This window comes from Achroia grisella, unplaced genomic scaffold, assembly GCF_030625045.1.
Source record: "Achroia grisella isolate CSIRO2021 unplaced genomic scaffold, CSIRO_AGI_Agris_v1 utg770, whole genome shotgun sequence".
In the NCBI taxonomy this organism is placed as follows: domain Eukaryota; kingdom Metazoa; phylum Arthropoda; class Insecta; order Lepidoptera; family Pyralidae; genus Achroia; species Achroia grisella.
Window position 1 is genome coordinate 1,250,637 of NW_026713016.1, and position 18,777 is coordinate 1,269,413.

The following is an 18,777-nucleotide window of genomic DNA, read 5'->3' on the forward strand; positions in this document are numbered from 1 at the left end:
TATTGTTGTGTCAAGACGAGTCGATAAAATTATATTCTATTCTACTTGAATAAACATATTTTGATTTTGTCAACAGGCAACGATACTACGAGATGATCAAGCGGGCAAGGCACAATCGAGGGCGGCAGTCACCATGTAACATTGTAACATGAGTCCCAGCAACTTCGCCTTGTACATACACATCACGAGCCTGCTCTGGCTGAGCCTGACTGACGCTAAGATTGGTAAGTTTTAAGTCTGTATTCAAACTGACGACCCAATGATAACCGTTGCTTGTACGTAGATATCACATGTTTTTTATATAGTTATAACTACAATCAAGCTGCAATATACATGGATATCACGTTATCATGTGACGATCTTGATATCACAATCAAAACGAAATACAGCTTGCGAAACTAATATAAATAAACAGATGAATTAATACATAATAATATAATAACAATAACCCAAGACAATACATGTATAATAGAACCATCTAGTACCAAGCTAAACAGAGTTTCTGTGATGGGTACTAGACAACTAAAAGACTTTTTTTTGTAAATAAATACATAATATACGTAGGAACATGCAGACGAATATAAACAATCATACTCATATATACAAATATTTGTATTGTGTAAGGAATCGAAATCGCGACTATCGGAAGGAAGCGGTGTGTTAAACCGCTAAATTTCGCTTTAGTAAACTATAAGTTATTACTTATAATAATTAAAGTAGTATAATATATTTATTAAATATGAATTATACTATATTTAATAAAAATAAACGTTCTTTATAATTTGTAAACTTCGCGGAATCGTTGAAAATGACATTTGTTAATGAAATGCGAGCGGAACAGGTCAAGTAGCGAGACATTGTTCAAGAACTTGAATGTTAATTATTTACAATTGAATTCTGTATAATTGTATTTAAAATTACGCAATTTATAAAGTTTCCATTTAAATGAATGTGAAATAATAACTGTAAATGTGTTTATTAATTGAGTTCACGTAATATAAGGCAATAAAATGTATTAGTAAAATTCATCTATTTGAAACTGGTCTTAGAAATATACTGATTGAAAAAAAATACTCTAGGGTTAGTGATTTCCTGATTGATACATTGATGTAAAGACGATTGATTAACGACTATTTGTATGATGACGTAATGCAGTGATAAAAAATAAATAGTACTAACAGATTGAATTTTTGCTCACATCTCAATTAACGTAATTTACAACATACAACAGACAACATATTGCTTACTTACATTTTGTACATTATTAATACTAATAAAATAATAATACTAATAATACTTTATTATTATTATTAATAATAATATGAAGAGGAAAAGTTTGTTTGTTTGTTTGTATTGAATAGGCGCCAGAACTACTTATCCGATTTGAAAAATTCTTCAAAAAACATTCAAGTGATATTTTGTGACTTTTGTATCTCATTATCCTGAAATTTCACAGCTGTAACAAAACAAACTTATAAGAAACATATATATTGTAATTAGTTTTTTTTAATTTAAAACAATAATTTATCATTTTGTGAGTATTATTTATTTTATTAATTTCTTTATTGAAACTTTTTTCATTTTGTGTACAATGGGCTGTTATTGCTATTAATATTTTCTATAGAGATACTCAAAGTCTATTCATACTGAAATTAATAACCAAACGAGAAGCACTGAATCACTAGCCGGAAATGCCAGGATTGCTATATTCAGAAGCCCTAATATCAGACTACTCGAACAAATACCCCAATAGACTATTGCTATTGAGTAAAAGCAACATATGTATGATGACTAGGGCCCTCACAGGACACTCCAAATTGAAAAAACATACGGCAAACCTAGGCCTATGCACAACAAAAATTTGCAGATTTTATCAAACTGAAGAGGAAACGCCACTACACCTCCCATGTGGTTGTAGCCCACTCATGCATAAACGTAATATCTTCTTTGGAAAGTTTACACTATATCCTGAGTAGATAAAAACGATCGCTCCTAAGAATGTCCTTCAATTCTTGTCCCTGACGAGGTAGCGAACTCTGAAAAATGGTGAGCATAATAGATCTATGTAAGTCGCAGTGCTACAGGTCCAAGCACCTGACTATAGCCCAAACAACCCAATAAAAACAAAAACTCAAAGTCGGTTTAATTTAGCAAATAAACTAAACTACTATTCTAGATAAGTCAGAAGTCATTGCCAAATGTCGGTGTATTCTAATGTAATTCTTGATATGGGTACATTTCACTAGGTATATTTCAAACTTTCATTTCATTTTTAACTGTATAACATAACCGGATTAATTTTCATAATAAGTTTTTTCTCTTATGTCTGCCAGATTCAAACACACTACCTTTGGGGTCTAAGTAAACCACTGAGCAACGACGGTTCAGTGTTATAAATAAATTTTATGTATTCCTACGCAATATCAACTTATCATTGTCGAATGTTAAATCAATGGCTGTCATGAAACTTTGACAGTTCGCAGCCTGTTACAACTGGGGAAGTTGTAACAAGGTTACCTGTTACGTCTTCAGGGAGCGTTGACTGATCGCTACCTCTTGTAGTTGTGTGACTGATTATCATCTATTTGTTACGATATTTTCGTTATGATAGAAATAGAATTCCGTTCAACTATTTTTATCGGTGCGAACTATTTCTCTCTAAACTTTTTTAATACAATATATAACTACTACTACTACTAATATAATATATATAAGAGGCAATATTTAATTTTGTTTGTTTATATTGGATAAACTCAAAATATATTTGAACGATTTTATATACTTCTTGACCTGTAGATATATATTATCTACGAGTAATATAGGATGTATTCAATGCAGGCAGCAACGCGAGATGCTTTTAGATTAGTTGAAAATAAAATGTAAGTATAAATTATGAATGATACAATTATGAATGAAATTAACGAAGAGAAGAATAATAAAATTGGGAATAGACATAGCAGAATTGTAGATTATTTTTACATAACTGAACTAGTACCAAGCTCGTCAGCTGATGCTAAATCCTTAGTCTACTCGTTGGTAAGTGGTAGCCATCGATTATATATGTAAAGTGCGATAAAGTCATGAATTACCATTCCAGAGAACTAAGACGTCATGCCTCTTGTCCAGTAATTTCACAGTTTAATCGCACCCTACAACTAAAATACAGCTTAGAAAGAAGCAGCTAAGCGGCTGATATATACTGACGGAATGGATGGATGATGATGATGATCTGCATACATTAACGATTTTGTACAAAGTTTACCTCGTATAATATGTGTAAAGATCGCCATGGAAAACCAATAGTAAAGTATTTTTTTCTCATAAATAATAATGGAATGGAACTCCCGCCTGCGCTGATGGTTTACGCTGGTGGGGCACCAGTGGAGGATGATAAGATGAGCATAAGGTCACATCAGTTTGCTCATCGTGGTAAAGTTACCATGAATTTATCATGATATTTACAAGGGGAAATACGTGGAGGTGAACTTGATATGGTACATTGCTAGCAATGGGGTTATTCCCCCCACTAGTAAAGTATTAATTACACAAAGAAGTAGGGTTGTGTGAAGACAATAATAAAAGTATTATTGGCTTAATCATTGTAATCTGAAGGACTTTTAGTAAGCCCAAAAAGTAATTATCTGGGTACCTTTTTATAATGTTTAAGTACCAAATGAGTAAGCATTATTATTTAATCCGAGTTTATCCGGATCACCCCGGTAAAAGGGTCAACATCCCTGCGCGCTGACTTTAAATGGTTCTGTCGGGAATTCTGTTATTTAAATCCATATATGTATGTATGCCTACATGTATGGAATTATATGTAGGGTATGTAGGTAATCCTCTCAACTGATGTAAGGGTTTTGTGAATTAATTCTGATGCTTCAAGTCTGTTTTGAATATTTTATTGATTATGAAAATTAGTATAAACTTGTACACCTATAAGTATAAGAAAAAACATATATTATTTTATAGACTTAAAAAAATTATACTCGATTTATGTTACGGCGGGCGATATCGAAGTTTTATAAATCTATTTTATTAATTCAAAGAATGTATAGTGAAATAAAATAGTTTAATTATAAATAATGAACGAATAAGACTGAATAAAAATACATTAATTGTTATTACAATGAGGTGAAAACAAAGGTACAATATTATCGGTAATTCGGTCTTTTAAGTATTGGTGTCGGGTAATTCATACACAGCAATTTACTAGGTGTTACACTATGGTATCTCTGGTAAAATGTAATTTTTCCAACTATTTTATAAGTACTAGGTTAGAAAATAGCTAGCCTTTCTCACATACTCAGATTGTGGAATGAACTTGGCAGGGATGCCGAGGTTTCTCTAGAGATTACTGCTTGAGATTTTCCAAAAAGAGTATATTAATATTTCTCAAAGGTCGGCAACGCGCGTTAGATGCATGTATGCACTTATTTTAGGCATCTATATACAACGAACCGCTTACTATCAGATAGGCCGTATGCTAATTTGCTACCACTGTTGTATAAAAAATATCTGTTATTGTATATATGACAATATTCTCTGCATTTAACATCTCGTTTGGAGCACTGTATATATAAAGACGTAACTAAAGTAGGCAAGCTTGTAATCAGAATCAAAGAAAATTTTTACTTTAGTGACACAATTAAAAGTAGCTTATTACCTTTCCGGGACCATTTCTATGTAAGTAAGTTAGTAGTGATTACGACTTTTAATCCAGATAAGATAATAGGAAGCGTTGTCAAGTATCAATGTTGTTGTAAACCCAACTACATACCTACATTTCGCAAGATATATTTTTAATCTAACGAGGCATAAGGAAAATCCACTCAGTCTCTCGGTTTATTTTTTAAGGTTTAATATCACTTATTAATGATGACGATAATTTTTATTTATTTATTTATTTTTCCACACTTACATTTTTACGTGGTCTTTTTACAATATTGCAGCAAACATTATTTTTGAAATTAATTGTAACTTATAATAAATAATTAGTCATATTATATTATATATGATATATATGTATATATGTATTTCTACGGAGGCGACAATTATTAATCGTAATCAAAATTTTATTATCATTCGCCTTTTATCAAATCTAAACATAATTTGCAAACTTCACAGGAATAGAATATAAAATATTTACACAATGATTCGCACCTTCTCGGAATTCACGTTAACAAAATATAAATATCATTCTTTCTAATTGCATATATTCAAATTACAAATTATATTCCTATTGGTTTACGTAATTGTTAACAATTATTATTTATTACATGCTTCATTATATAAATTACACTGTAGATTCCATCAAAAGCCAAATAGTAATTCATACAACCCAATTAATTTAATTAAATATTTAGTTTCGAAATTGTCTCCCCAAGGGATGTAACATTTACTAAATTCATATTTTGTTCGCAGGATACTTCTGGCATATAACTGATCTTCATTATGACCCATTCCACAATTCCCCGGAGTTCCATAGAGGTAAGGTCACTTTACGTCTGAATTTATCTTTATTTTCGCACTTGCTAAGCCAGGACCTAGCATAATTGTGATATATTCTGCTATGAAATTGTGAATTTTATGTAGTTGTTGTTAACTGTTAAGTATTTCGTCGGAAATTAGAGATACGAAATTATATTTCATTGTCCTATAATTTCATTGTTTATTAAGTATAGGTATGTATATATGAGTATATAAAGTGTATTGTATACAAATATATATGTAAGTAGTAATTTATTATTTGCTATGCCTTTTTTATTTCTCTAGTCTATTCTTGTGCCATCTACCACTTTATCTCTTCTTTCCTATGCCCAAAGGTTGTCTGGAAAAGATTGCTTACGTGTAAGACCGCCTTTTGTGCCTTATTACTTACTATCTGTTAATGTTCTTTATATTATATATGTTTATCTATAACGATACATACTTGTGGTGCAATGTAGAGTAAATTAAGAAATAAATGCCATATTCTATTTTATTTTCTTTAGCTAAATCACTGAAACCTGTTATTGGTTTTCTCTAGATATGTACTCTTGAGTTAATGTATTAGATTATAAGCTATTAGTTTTCTAATAAAAAAATAAGTAATCTATTCATTTCATATTTAATATACTTTATTTATATTAACCGACTCTTATCACTAATAAATTTATAGCAAATAAAGATATTTGCCTCTCTCGACGTTTCGACTATATTGCACTAGCTGTGGTCACGAGTAGACTGCATTATCATCGATGTCAGTCTAGATAGGTGCTAGCAGTTTTATTTTCTACCGTCACTAGTTTATCCAAAGAAAGTTTTGAATGAGCGGTAGCATCAAAAAAATGTGACTATTCAAAAGTGCATATATTAAGTTTATTTGAATTCTTATTTCTATTCTTATGTTAGGGTGTCGACACAACCGCGGCAACAGTGAACACAATCATAGAAATGGACGTCATAGGGACCACACATGCGACAGCTCATGGTCCCTGATACAGAGTGCTGCAGCCCTGATGGCTGAGCGACATCCTGATACGTTGGAATTCGTGCTTTGGACTGGGTCAGTATTATTCAATAAAAAATATATATATTAATACACTATTGGTTGAGTTTCTTGCTTGGCAGTTTGTCTGTAAAATGTTGTGAGCTATTCATAAGTTTCTTTTGTATCGTTCAACAAATAATTCAATTTATTTTTTAGTCGATTCCAATCCAATCAAATAAAAAAATAATTTATTCATATATGTAGAACGTTTTAGCCCATTAGAAACGACAATTTACTATTTTTTTCGCTGCCGTCCAGTTCAGTTGTAGGTATACAGACTTTATTGAGAAGAACTGGCACTCAGCTAAATTTCTTTTGTTTCTTTAATTAATTAAGTACTAGCTACTCGCCCCGGCTTCACACGTATTATATGTAAGGTTTTTTTTTTACAAGAAGGTTTATGGGTTTTTCAAGAGGAAGGTTTATGTGTATAAACATATAAAGCTTCGTTTTGAATCACTCTATCTATTTAAAAAAAACACTTCAAAATCCGTAGCGTAGTTTTAAACATTTAAGCATACATAGGGACGGACAGACAGACAGTAACAGCATTTTATATGTAACGATGTGTATTTTAAAAGGTTTCTTATACTGCAGGGATATACTGTCATCATCTCTGGAACACGTAAGCGACGAGTTCAAACTGGAAGCCGTAAGAAATGTCACCGATATACTTAGTAGGACATTCAGCAGCCAATTTGTCTTCCCAGCGCTGGGCCACAATGATCCGCCACCTTCGAGAAAGCTTGTAGATATGTGGATGCAGTGGCTCCCTACTGAAGCCTTACAGACATTTGAGACTGGTGAGCAATGTTTATTTGTCATACTAGTTGAATCCCGTGACACTACCCGTGTAAAATATGTCCCTGTGTACTCGTTGACAATATAAAAGTCTGTTGATAAAATAATATAACTCTGTAAAATATTTGATAGATATATTCCATATAAAGATTAAGTGTTTCACGATGCAGTATCTAATAGGTATCTAAGTGGCTACAATAAAATATTTAAGACAGAGGCAAAATATGTATACACAAAAAAAACAGTCTATTTTGTCTTAATTATGTTTCTATTCTAAATGAAGTTCAGAAGAAGAGAATGAGAGAATTCAAAAGAAGAATGAAGAGAAGAAGTACAGTTTATATTGTATTATAAACAGTTTTTAGTCTAAATTAAAGTACAATACAAAAAACATTTATATGGACAAAATATAAACAAACGAAATGTAAATCTATTTAGTCGAGATTCATTCTCAAACAAATAGCACTGTATAACAATACAAACTTTTTTCGGTTAAATTGAATGTAGGATATGTAAAATAGAGTGATAAAATCTATACATATAAATAAAATTGTAGTGTCTGTTTGTTATATTAAAATAACCATTTTTTACTACATGCATATGAATATAAATACGGTACATACTCCAAAATAACATTTTTTTACAATTTTTTTCTGTCTGTTTGTTTGTTCCGGCTAATTTCTAAAATGGCTGGACCGATTTTGACGAGAATTTTTTGCAGGTAGCTGATGTAATAAGGTTATAATATAAGTAACATAGGCCTCTTCTATTTTAGAAAAAATATTTTATTTTAGAAAAATAAAGTTAAATTCCACGCGGACGAAGTCACGGTAACAGCTATTATACTATATAAACTGTGACTGTCCAGTCTAACATTCCGGCTACTGTCCAAATATAAGTACAAATAGAATAGCAAGGTCAATAATGTTTTAACGTTAAAAAAGATTAAAAACACGACATAAAATTTAAAAAAGACGACTTATGTTGTCTACCTTTTGCTTTACCATAAACAGTTAAAGTGTATACACTAAGCTGTTACATAATACTATTTGTAATGCCAATTTAAGCTTTATTTTAATTTTAAGAAACACCCTTTTAGCTTAAACTTAAAGACATTGCATCACAGCTTGCTGAAGCGGCGAATATCGGTTGATCGCGTCCCATTTTCTCAGTAACAAAAAACAAGTGAAAAGCTTTTACTCTGTATTATATTGGGTCTTTTAAAGTACATTAACGTTATATTGGTAACATTTGGAAGGTCTTTTTGTCTTGTAAAGCGATAATGACAGTTTTGTAACACATATTGAATCGGTTAAGGACTTTTTAAATTATATTCGTAGTTTTATTCCTGTTTATGATTATACTTATATTTCGTAACTTACTATGGGTATTTCTTATTTGTGTTTGAGTGGGTGTGTTTGAGTTAGTATATTATATTATCTGTGGTATAACTAATAGGACAGTTTTGCCAGATTGTACATTTTGTGCAAGTTTTTATTCGAAGCTTGGATATTTCTACAGTTCACAGCAGTGAAATAATAAAATATAGGGGCCTAATAATTTTACAAAATGGCCTTACATTACTAGTTAGTCTAAGCGTAGCATACTTTACTCTACGATTTTTTTTTATTAATAATTTTTGTAAGACTCTCTACATATGTATAGGCGACTTTCTTCGATCATGTAGGCTCTCAGCTTGTTTTCCGTTTTTGTTCATCCAATGACATCTAAAGTGTCGTGATAAGTCCTTATTTTTTTATAGGTGGATATTATACAATAGAGCAGTCTCATAGCAAGTTATGTATAGTGGTGCTGAACAGCGTGCTGTGGGCAGGTGGTGCGGCCAGGAATGATAACCCCCACCATCACAGAGCTCGTGCTCAATGGGAGTGGCTTGAGAAGGTCCTCAGCAAAGCTAGGAGGAAAAAGGAAATGGTAGGTTTCATATTTATCGGGTAACTTGCCTTCCACTGTGCCTGACAGTTTTATCTAATAATATCCTAGGATAAATCACATAGCGCCACCTAGTCTCAAGAAAGTAGAGCTTGTGTTATGGCTATTATATATAAGTACATAGATACATTTTTTTTGTATATACATACATAATATAAATATAAAACACTCAGACCTTTACAAACAGTCATAATCATTAATACAAATATTTGTACAGTGCTATAGGAATCGGACACCGCGACCATCAGAAGTAAGATGGTGTGCTAAACCACTAATCCAACGAGGCTGTCAATAATAGTTATTATAATTATTTTTAGTTGCTTCATCTTTCAATAGTAAGTTTTGTGCCGTACAAATTAATATTCCAATGTGTATATTTAATAACTACTTTCAGACTATTTCATGAAAGTATTGTATAATTTCGATTATATATTTATTATTGTCATTAAGTCTTTAACGATAATAAAAACTTAGTAACATGCAGAGTTATAATTTAAATTAGTTATGGTCGAATTTCGGCCATTTGTATAAATTTAAAGCCTCAATTCAGTAATTTAATCAGCGACCGACGGAAGTAATGTTGTGTGCTAAACCCCTAAACAACAAACTCACAATCATATTAAATTAGTTTCTATTATTTTAAGGTATACCTAGTAGCACATGCTGGTCCAGGAGTGGAGGAACGGCACAACGCTGGCAGTTCATCAGCTGCTGGTGGTGGGGAATTAACCCCTAATGCAAATGGAAGACTGTTGCACGTGATTAGAACCTATAGCGATGTGATAGCCGGACAGTTCTATGGTCACCGGCACGCTGATACATTCCGGCTCATATATAGTGATGGTAAATATAATAATATCTCAGGGCAATTCATACAGCGCCCTCTAGTCGCAAGCTAAGCGGAGCTTGTGTTATGAGTACTCACTACGAGTACTCACCAACACGCCGACACATTCCGGCTTATAAATAGTAATGGTAAATATAATATCTCACGACGCCATCTTACTTAGTTCTAAGCTAAGCCAAGCTTGTGTTATAAGTATTCACCAACTCGCCGATACATTCCAGCTTATAAATAGTAATGGTAAATATAATATCTCACGACGCCATCTTATTTAGTTCTAAGCTAAGCCAAGCTTGTGTTATAAGTATTCACCAACTCGCCGATACATTCCGGCTTATAAATAGTAATGGTTTATTATTCCGAAATTATGCATAAATTCAAAAGAATTGTATTTGAGAAATGGAAAACCCATTTTGATAGTATATCTCATTCTAAGGGCATTTGGTACAAAACAATACAGAAAGAACCTCCCCGGGTGCCTTGGTGCAATTATGTGAAGGGTACACGTTCTTACATTGTAAAAATGCATAGACTCCGTTCTGGACATTATCCATCGGCAAAGTTTGCATACCTGATGAAAAAAGCAATTCACAAAATTGTGAAGTATGTGGTACAATAGAGGATGTTTATCATTTGCTGATGGAGTGTGTCAGGAACGAGAGTCTACGACATGGAATAACGTCAGACCATGAAATAAATATATTAGATGTTGGTGCCATACAAACTGTTTTAGCCGATCCTTCGGGCGATGCGGCTAAGGCAATTTGTTCACTGGTGAGGTAATGGAGTGATTGGTTTTAGGGTACAATGGGACTGACATGTACTTAGATGGTACAAAAGTATATCTTATTTAGTTCTAAGCTAAGCCAAGCTTGTGTTATAAGTATTCACCAACTCGCCGATACATTCCGGCTTATAAATAGTAATGGTAAATATAATATCTCACGACGCCATCTTATTTAGTTCTAAGCTAAGCCAAGCTTGTGTTATAAGTATTCACCAACTCGCCGATACATTCCGGCTTATAAATAGTAATGGTAAATATAATATCTCACGACGCCATCTTATTTAGTTCTAAGCTAAGCCAAGCTTGTGTTATAAGTATTCACCAACTCGCCGATACATTCCGGCTTATAAATAGTAATGGTAAATATAATATCTCACGACGCCATCTTATTTAGTTCTAAGCTAAGCCAAGCTTGTGTTATAAGTATTCACCAACTCGCCGATATAAATATATATTCACTACAATTCACACAGCGACATCTGGTTCTAAGCTAAGCAGAGCATGTGTTACGAGTTCTAGACAACTGATATAAATATATATTATACTAGACATATTTTTATTATACATAAAGTACACATAGATATATTTTTTTTGTAAATATTTATCATACTCATGAATACAAATAGAAATTTGTATTGAACGAAGAATCGAACACGCAACCATCGGAAACTGCCGAGGAAGTCAAATTATTTGTTTGTTTAATTAGCTAGTTAATTACTCCACAGTTTTACCCGGAATCAATTATTTATTTGTTTAATTAGATAGTTAATTACAGCGCGGTTTTAGCCGGAGTCCGATTTCAAAAAGAAATGGCGAGTGTCTTTGGTTCCAAGTTGATACAATCGCATAATATCACCTGTTCGCATTATTAAATAGTTTTCGCATAGCATTTGTTCCAATTTATTTCTTTTAATTGTTATTAATTATGAAATTTAGGCTACTATGCCCATATTATAAATACATTATAGACTAACATACATAGGAATTAATATTTACTTTAATATAATATTATTATACACACACAGAATCAACTTCAATATATTAGTCCATACCATGAGGTATTGATTTCGGTAATTTGCCACGGTAGCGGCTATACACCACCCCCTTCGGGGGTTGTAATAAAAATTGTAGTATGATGTTAAATAGTTTATAAATATTTTAGAAGCATATTTTATTATAATAGGATTTAGATTTAAAAGGAATTATCAAACTCGACATTGTGATCGTGAAGTGTGAACAACATTTGACATCTACTCACCCACAATTATCATCAATCATTAATTTATTCATTTGTTACCGGTGTTTCCATTAATCCAATAATCAATATATTGTTAGATAAAGTTTTTGGTGTCGGCCTTTAACTAGTAGGCTCAGTAAAGCCTTGATCTCACGACCTTACTGCATCAGAAGGCAACGACATTTTCATTGAATAATATCAATTTAATTTTCTACTTGGTATTTGTGTATATTCAAGATTGAGTCTAAAAGCTAAAAAGTTGCGATTCAATTCCGTAGTCCCGTTCTTAAATTTATCACCAGTAAATTTTACGTTGAATACTCACGAGGGGACTAAAACCACTTTATATAATTAATACTCTGCCGTTTTCGATGCCGTTCATTATTTAACAGTTATTTATTTACTTCATTGTTTATCTCATTGTGGAAATGATTCATTACTACGGTTACTATATTTTGAAGTATATATTTTTTTTGTCTTTTATATACCTGTGCCCGCGGTTTTGCTCACGTGAAAATTACAGCCTATTTTCTAATGTATAAAGCTATATTATTGTAAAGTTCCATTAAATTCTGTAAGAAGTTTGTTACTTTTTACGTGAAAGTGTATCAAACTTCTATCTCTATCATGCATAGTCACAAACTATCGCGTTTATAATATTAATCAGATATTTGGTATCTCTTAATGTTATTAAAATGATTCAAATTATCTTACTTTTATATTTATGTAAACATCACTCACGCTTAATAAATAACCCATAAAGTCCCAATAAAAAAATATGATCCATGTTTATTACAAATTTTCTTACTCCTACACTTATAATAAAACGAATAAACACCTATTAAAAAAAAACACCCTCTAATAGCATTCTTTATTTAAATATTGTTAATAAATAAAACTTAGAACCATCTGATTTATGGCTAATGGCACACACATGAAACACACCGCCGGAGACAAAAGAAGAAGAAAAAAATCTGATTAAAAAAAAATTAATAATACATAACTTTAATACCGTTCTAATTTTAAATATAGTTCCGCATACAATAACGATGTTATACGGTCGGTGGTTCGTTAACGAATGAAAGAAGTTTCTAAAGTATGCAACAATTAGATTTCTTCGTCGTCTTCGAAAGTATGCATTGTCAATCAAAAGTACACATTTTGTATGCAGTGGTTCGTTTTTAAATATATAAGAAATATAGTATAATGGAAATAATATTAATCTGAATAATATAAACGTGAAAAATTGTAAGTATTGACGTTTGTTACTATTTCATGCAAAAACTACTAAACGGATTTTGACGAAACTTTACAATAATATAGCTTAAGCATTAGAGTAACACATGGCTATATTTTTTATTACAACTAACGCGGATGAAACCGCGGGCACTGCGAGTAATATATAATTGTACAATAAAGACAGGTTATTTAATTACAAAAATCATTATACACTGGTGTGTTTTGTTTACCTAGTCTCCACTTACGCCATTCTCGAGTGGAAAAAGTACAAGTATACATATGATCAAACGAACTTGTAAGTGAAGTTCGATCACTATTATATAAACTCGGTTCTTTCGAAGATCTAAATACCCTCCCTTACCATAAACCCTTAAAATTTCTAAAATTTATACAACCTCTAAAGAAACGAGTATTTACGTCACATACAAAACACGTAAATATCAAATTCTAATTGACTATATTTGCAGGTCAACCTGTATCTTGGGCATTACTAGCGCCATCTGTAACACCCCGAGGCGCCGGAAGTATTTCAAATCCAGGACTGAGACTTTATAAATTCGATTCAAACTCTGGAAAGGTAATTTTATAACATTTTATACTTTATAAGTCAGAGCAATATTACGAAACTAATTTTATATGTAATTTTACTAGGAATCTAAATTTAAAAATTTCAATTAGTGTTACTTAATTTTAAACTTCTTTCACGGTAGTTTATAATTGTACACATTGTGATATAAACGAGATATTTAGAATAGAATAGAATAGAAAATCATTTATCCAAATAAACTTAATTTAAGCACTTTTGAATACTCATAACAATTTGTTTTTTATCGACCACTCGTTCGGAAAGCTGTCTCATCACAAGAAGAACGAGCAAGAAACTTGTGTGTTACTTTTTTAAATAATCCTTGTAAGTTTACATTTACAAGTCGAAACGTGTGAATACAAACTACCAACAAGCACAAATTTTTTGGGTCAAATATAAATATGCAATGAGATTAAATCAGTCGTAGTGATAAGAGCAGACCAGTCCCTACAAGCAACTCGTTCACGAGTATGACGGATGGGCCAGCCATCACTGCGCTCGACCATATTTTAAGGAGCTCAATGGCCCAATTTATCTTGAATATATTATTTATGAGTTACCGATATTAGACGTTGTTATAAGTATCTTGATCAAGAGTATAAATAACGTCACCTTAAAAACATAGGCTAGTTCGGTAAGAAAAACTATATCTCGTTTCATTTCTTTCTTTCTGTAACTCGTTACGTTTTCATTTTTAAATGCAACGATATTTGCAGTAACCAATTATCAGTTTTTCTTGCTTCAAACTTTTTGAACTGACGTTTTATTTCACTTATCATAAGTGTCTGATAGTTAGACCTATAGAAATAAATGTGGTTTATTTAAATTCTAATTTGATTTATGAATCTGTGAAGTAAACTAGAATTGATGTGACATACTATCAAAAATGTGTTTTTACATAATAATAATAATCTTTAATAATTTATGCTTTAAATATATGTTACGAACTGTTTTACATACCTTTTTGATTGTCTATGTTTTTTTTATAATAAACGGCAATCGAAAGACCAAAATGTAAAAGGAGATCAAAGACGAGAATGCGATGAGAGTTTTTTTTTAGATAAATAATGTCCACGCGGACGAAGTCGCGGGAATAATAAAAAAGGTATATAAAACAGTTCACAAGTATTTATTGTAAATTTCTCTTATTTTAGGTTTTAGACTACACGCAGTATTATTTAGATGTAACAAATAACCGAGGGGAGCTACATTGGTCTATAGAATATAACCTGACGCAGTATTATGGGCTCAGGGAAGTAAGCGCAACTTCATTAGACGCGTTGGCGGAGAGGATAAGAAATTATCATGATAGAGGAATATTTGCAAAGTAAGTACCTTCTAAAAACATGTTCCCTCTTATGAATAATACATGTAACAGATATAGGAATGGAATGTTTCTACCAGATTCGTTTAAATGTAATAAAGAAAAAGTCAAGTGAAGATAAAACACCGTGTGTAATTACAGTGATGCTTTTCTCCTGTGAATACTCACATATGTGAGTGACGAAATTATTATCATTTTTCAGAAATCGATATAAGAATTATTATTGAATAAATTATTCCATGAAATATGCTATTTAACATTTGTATTATTATTGTTATATTATAATTAATGAGTTATATTTCAAGTTAATTTCATTGTAATATGGAAATATATGATAGATTTTAACTGCGTTAGAAAATTATTTCAAGTTTTTCAAATATTCACAATCGATAGTCAATTTCTTTTTATGTGATTAGAATGGCTAACAAGTTATCTGTCCATCTAATGGTAAGTGGTAGCTGTCGCCTATACATATGAATATGAATGTGAACATCACGTTATCACGTGACATCAGTGTTACCACTCATGCGATACCATTTCGGACGACTAAGATTTTATATCTCCATATTCTGTACTTGGTATTGTTCAACCAAAACACCGCTTACAAAGTAAATGCTTTGCTGATAAAATAGATGAGAATATGCACTCACTCAAATGATTTTACGAAGTCTACCTCGGTATAAATAACTTTTAATATTGTCTCATTTATTATGATCAAATTTACATTTTCTATTAATAATAAAATATTACTCGCCAGGTATTTAACAGCACTGCGCGTGCGACTTTCAACAGACGTATCAGATTGCGACGCAGCATGTGTATACGTACATTATTGTGCAATCACCCGTGCAGACTATAACGATTTCCGCATGTGCGTGCGCAATCCTGCATCGGCGCTTGCGTCCCGTGCCCCTCACAACTCCGCTGCCATTATTCTTTACGCCATCTTGATTTTAATATCCTCATAATTTGTAAAATCATATTTTGGTGCTGCATCTATCAACTGGAAATTAATTTAACCTATTTTAGAATCTTGATAGTTTTCTAATTTAAATAAAGAATCATTAATTTATGAACCTCTCATTTTGATATTGTCATAATTTGCAATATGAAATTGTGTTTTCAAAAATAGAACTGAGTTTTAATTGTAATTTCGTGTTAATTGACATATGAGTAATTGTATTTAAATTAAGAACTATTGGTTTACAATCTGTTAATTTAATTTTAATATTCTTATTGTGTTTTGTCGTTAAATGTTTATATTTAGTTTTGTATTAAAAAAAAAGAACTCAAAATTAATTTCCAATCCCTGAAAAGAAACGTAAGTGATTCGTTTTTGTATTTTAATTGATATTTTGCAACGTCATATCTATGTATGTAAGTTATATTGTTTAAATTTCCTTCTTTTTCTGTGCTAATATATGTTTTGAAATATTGTAACAAAATAAGAATATCTCGTTTTTTTATATAGGACATATTGGGTGTAGTGACATATCTTAAACATAGGCCAATATCAAAATTGTTTTATATTAATTTTAAGTAGACGTAAATGTACATAATGTATAAATATACTAGTTAATTATTAAAGGAATATTTAGAAAAAATGTGGCAAGTTTTTGTTCTGTAGTCTATTTTATTGTGTTAACCTATAATTGGGGAATATTATAATCGAAACAGCCTCATTATAATCATGTAATTATGTAACAGATATTCAATAGTTTACTTTATACCTACTGTGAAAAATTGAAGCTTTAATTTTGATAATTCCATTTTTAATTATATCTCAAGCTTAATAATAAACTGTATTAATATTAAAAAAATATTTTAAAATTTCGACTTTAAAACAATTACTTTAAAGTCGGTTTCCAATTCTTATTTTTTCTAAAGTTGTTTATTATTGAACATGTGATATGTTAGCATATTGTTGGTGTATTCTATTTATTGATTAGTTGGGAATTCTCGTCGCTAATTTGATTGTGATAATTATACATAATAATATTATAAGTCTTGTATATAAAGGTAACTACGTAAGCGAACTGAAATTCAATGTAACTAATAAAATGCAAAATTTTAAGGTAAATGTGTTTTATTTTATTATAGTATTAATTTCTAAAAACCAAAGTACCGAAGGCAAATAAAATAACAGTTTTCTAAGAGTTTTTTTAGAGATACGTTAGAAATAGTAGATGTATATAGCATTAAAAGAAATTATCGTAATCGGTTCAACAAAACATGAAATATAATAAATACCATATAAGTATTATATGCAATAAATACCTTAAAGTAATTACTTTGACCTCTTTATTGTACGTAGTTCAGTAGACCACAGAGATTTTAGTAAACTGAACGTCTAAGTGTTTTATAAACATACAGTCAAAAAAATCAGATTATATAAATTTTTCCACTAGACTTCCATATACAGTGTACGATAGTGTTATTTTAAAACTTTCATGCAAAAAGAGAAAGAAAACTAAAAAAATGCTATCAAAATCTGTTCATTCCTTTAGGAGCTTCGATGTCAAACTCTGTTATAGGTTTAATTGAGTCGAACTTATGATATAATGAACGGATGAACCGATTTTCATGCGCCGTTTTTATTGAAGAGTTAACGTGATCGAAATGCCTTTTTTAGGTTTCAAATTGTATAGTTCAATGCAAGAGTATAAGAATTATCAGCTTTAAATTTCTGAGTAACATTATTGTTATCACTATGGTAGTAATCATTAATCTTTTTTAATTTTATTATTTGTTTAAATTTTGTATAACGAAAATATAAATTGCTACAGTTTAAAGCAGCGACAAAAATCTGATATATAAAATAAAAAACAAAACACTATAGTGAAGAACATAAAAATACGAGATTGTACGTAGAAATAAGAGTCATCCAATTTGTTCAAGTCTCATTATTATAGACATACATACACTGCAGATAGATAGATTGAAGACTAACACTGTCAATTTGAAAGTACACGATAGTTCAGTTCAGATACTCGCTGACGAAACAGAATGAAAAGAATAGAATAGTCAAGTCGCTTCGACAAAGGATTTCCAAGTTAATTGGCATCTGAATTGAACAACTTGTCTGGAAAGTGGAGAACCCAAACTATTGATGGAGCATGGAAATCATTATCATTCAGCTTTTATAATGATATATAAAGAAAACGTTGTTTTGGCATATAAATTAAAAACGTTATTAAAAATAGGGGTTGATGAAGTAGAATGTAAAGAAATGATGTAGAATGATGAAAATTGAGGGTTACAAGTATTTTCTAATGACGAATCATTACATAAATAGCAAAATAAAAAAAAATTAGTGGTAATAGTGGTAAAAAAAAATTGCACTCTCATCTTTGAAGCCGTTCAGACTTCGCTAGGTCTGAGGAACGGCTTCTTATAATATATAGATTATTTAATTAAATAATATCGGTAAAGGCGTTTTACAGGAGCTTGGTAACAAAATATCGCGACACG

General features: G+C 31.0%; 1 protein-coding gene across 1 annotated transcript in view; it reads left to right on the forward strand.

Annotated features, from left to right (window-relative positions):
- LOC131850535 (acid sphingomyelinase-like phosphodiesterase 3a) overlaps positions 1 to 16,458 on the forward strand; it is a 67,423-nt gene extending 50,965 nt beyond the window's left edge. Inside the window, exons 2-10 of the mRNA XM_059200785.1 lie at positions 77 to 224; positions 5,428 to 5,493; positions 6,397 to 6,550; positions 7,133 to 7,338; positions 9,099 to 9,271; positions 9,934 to 10,132; positions 13,864 to 13,973; positions 15,137 to 15,309; positions 16,064 to 16,458. Of these exons, the coding sequence (XP_059056768.1) occupies positions 149 to 224; positions 5,428 to 5,493; positions 6,397 to 6,550; positions 7,133 to 7,338; positions 9,099 to 9,271; positions 9,934 to 10,132; positions 13,864 to 13,973; positions 15,137 to 15,309; positions 16,064 to 16,274 (1,368 nt within the window). The 5' untranslated portion in view covers positions 77 to 148 and the 3' untranslated portion in view covers positions 16,275 to 16,458. The remainder of the gene's footprint in view (positions 1 to 76; positions 225 to 5,427; positions 5,494 to 6,396; positions 6,551 to 7,132; positions 7,339 to 9,098; positions 9,272 to 9,933; positions 10,133 to 13,863; positions 13,974 to 15,136; positions 15,310 to 16,063) is intronic.
- Positions 16,459 to 18,777: the final 2,319 nt, after the last annotated feature.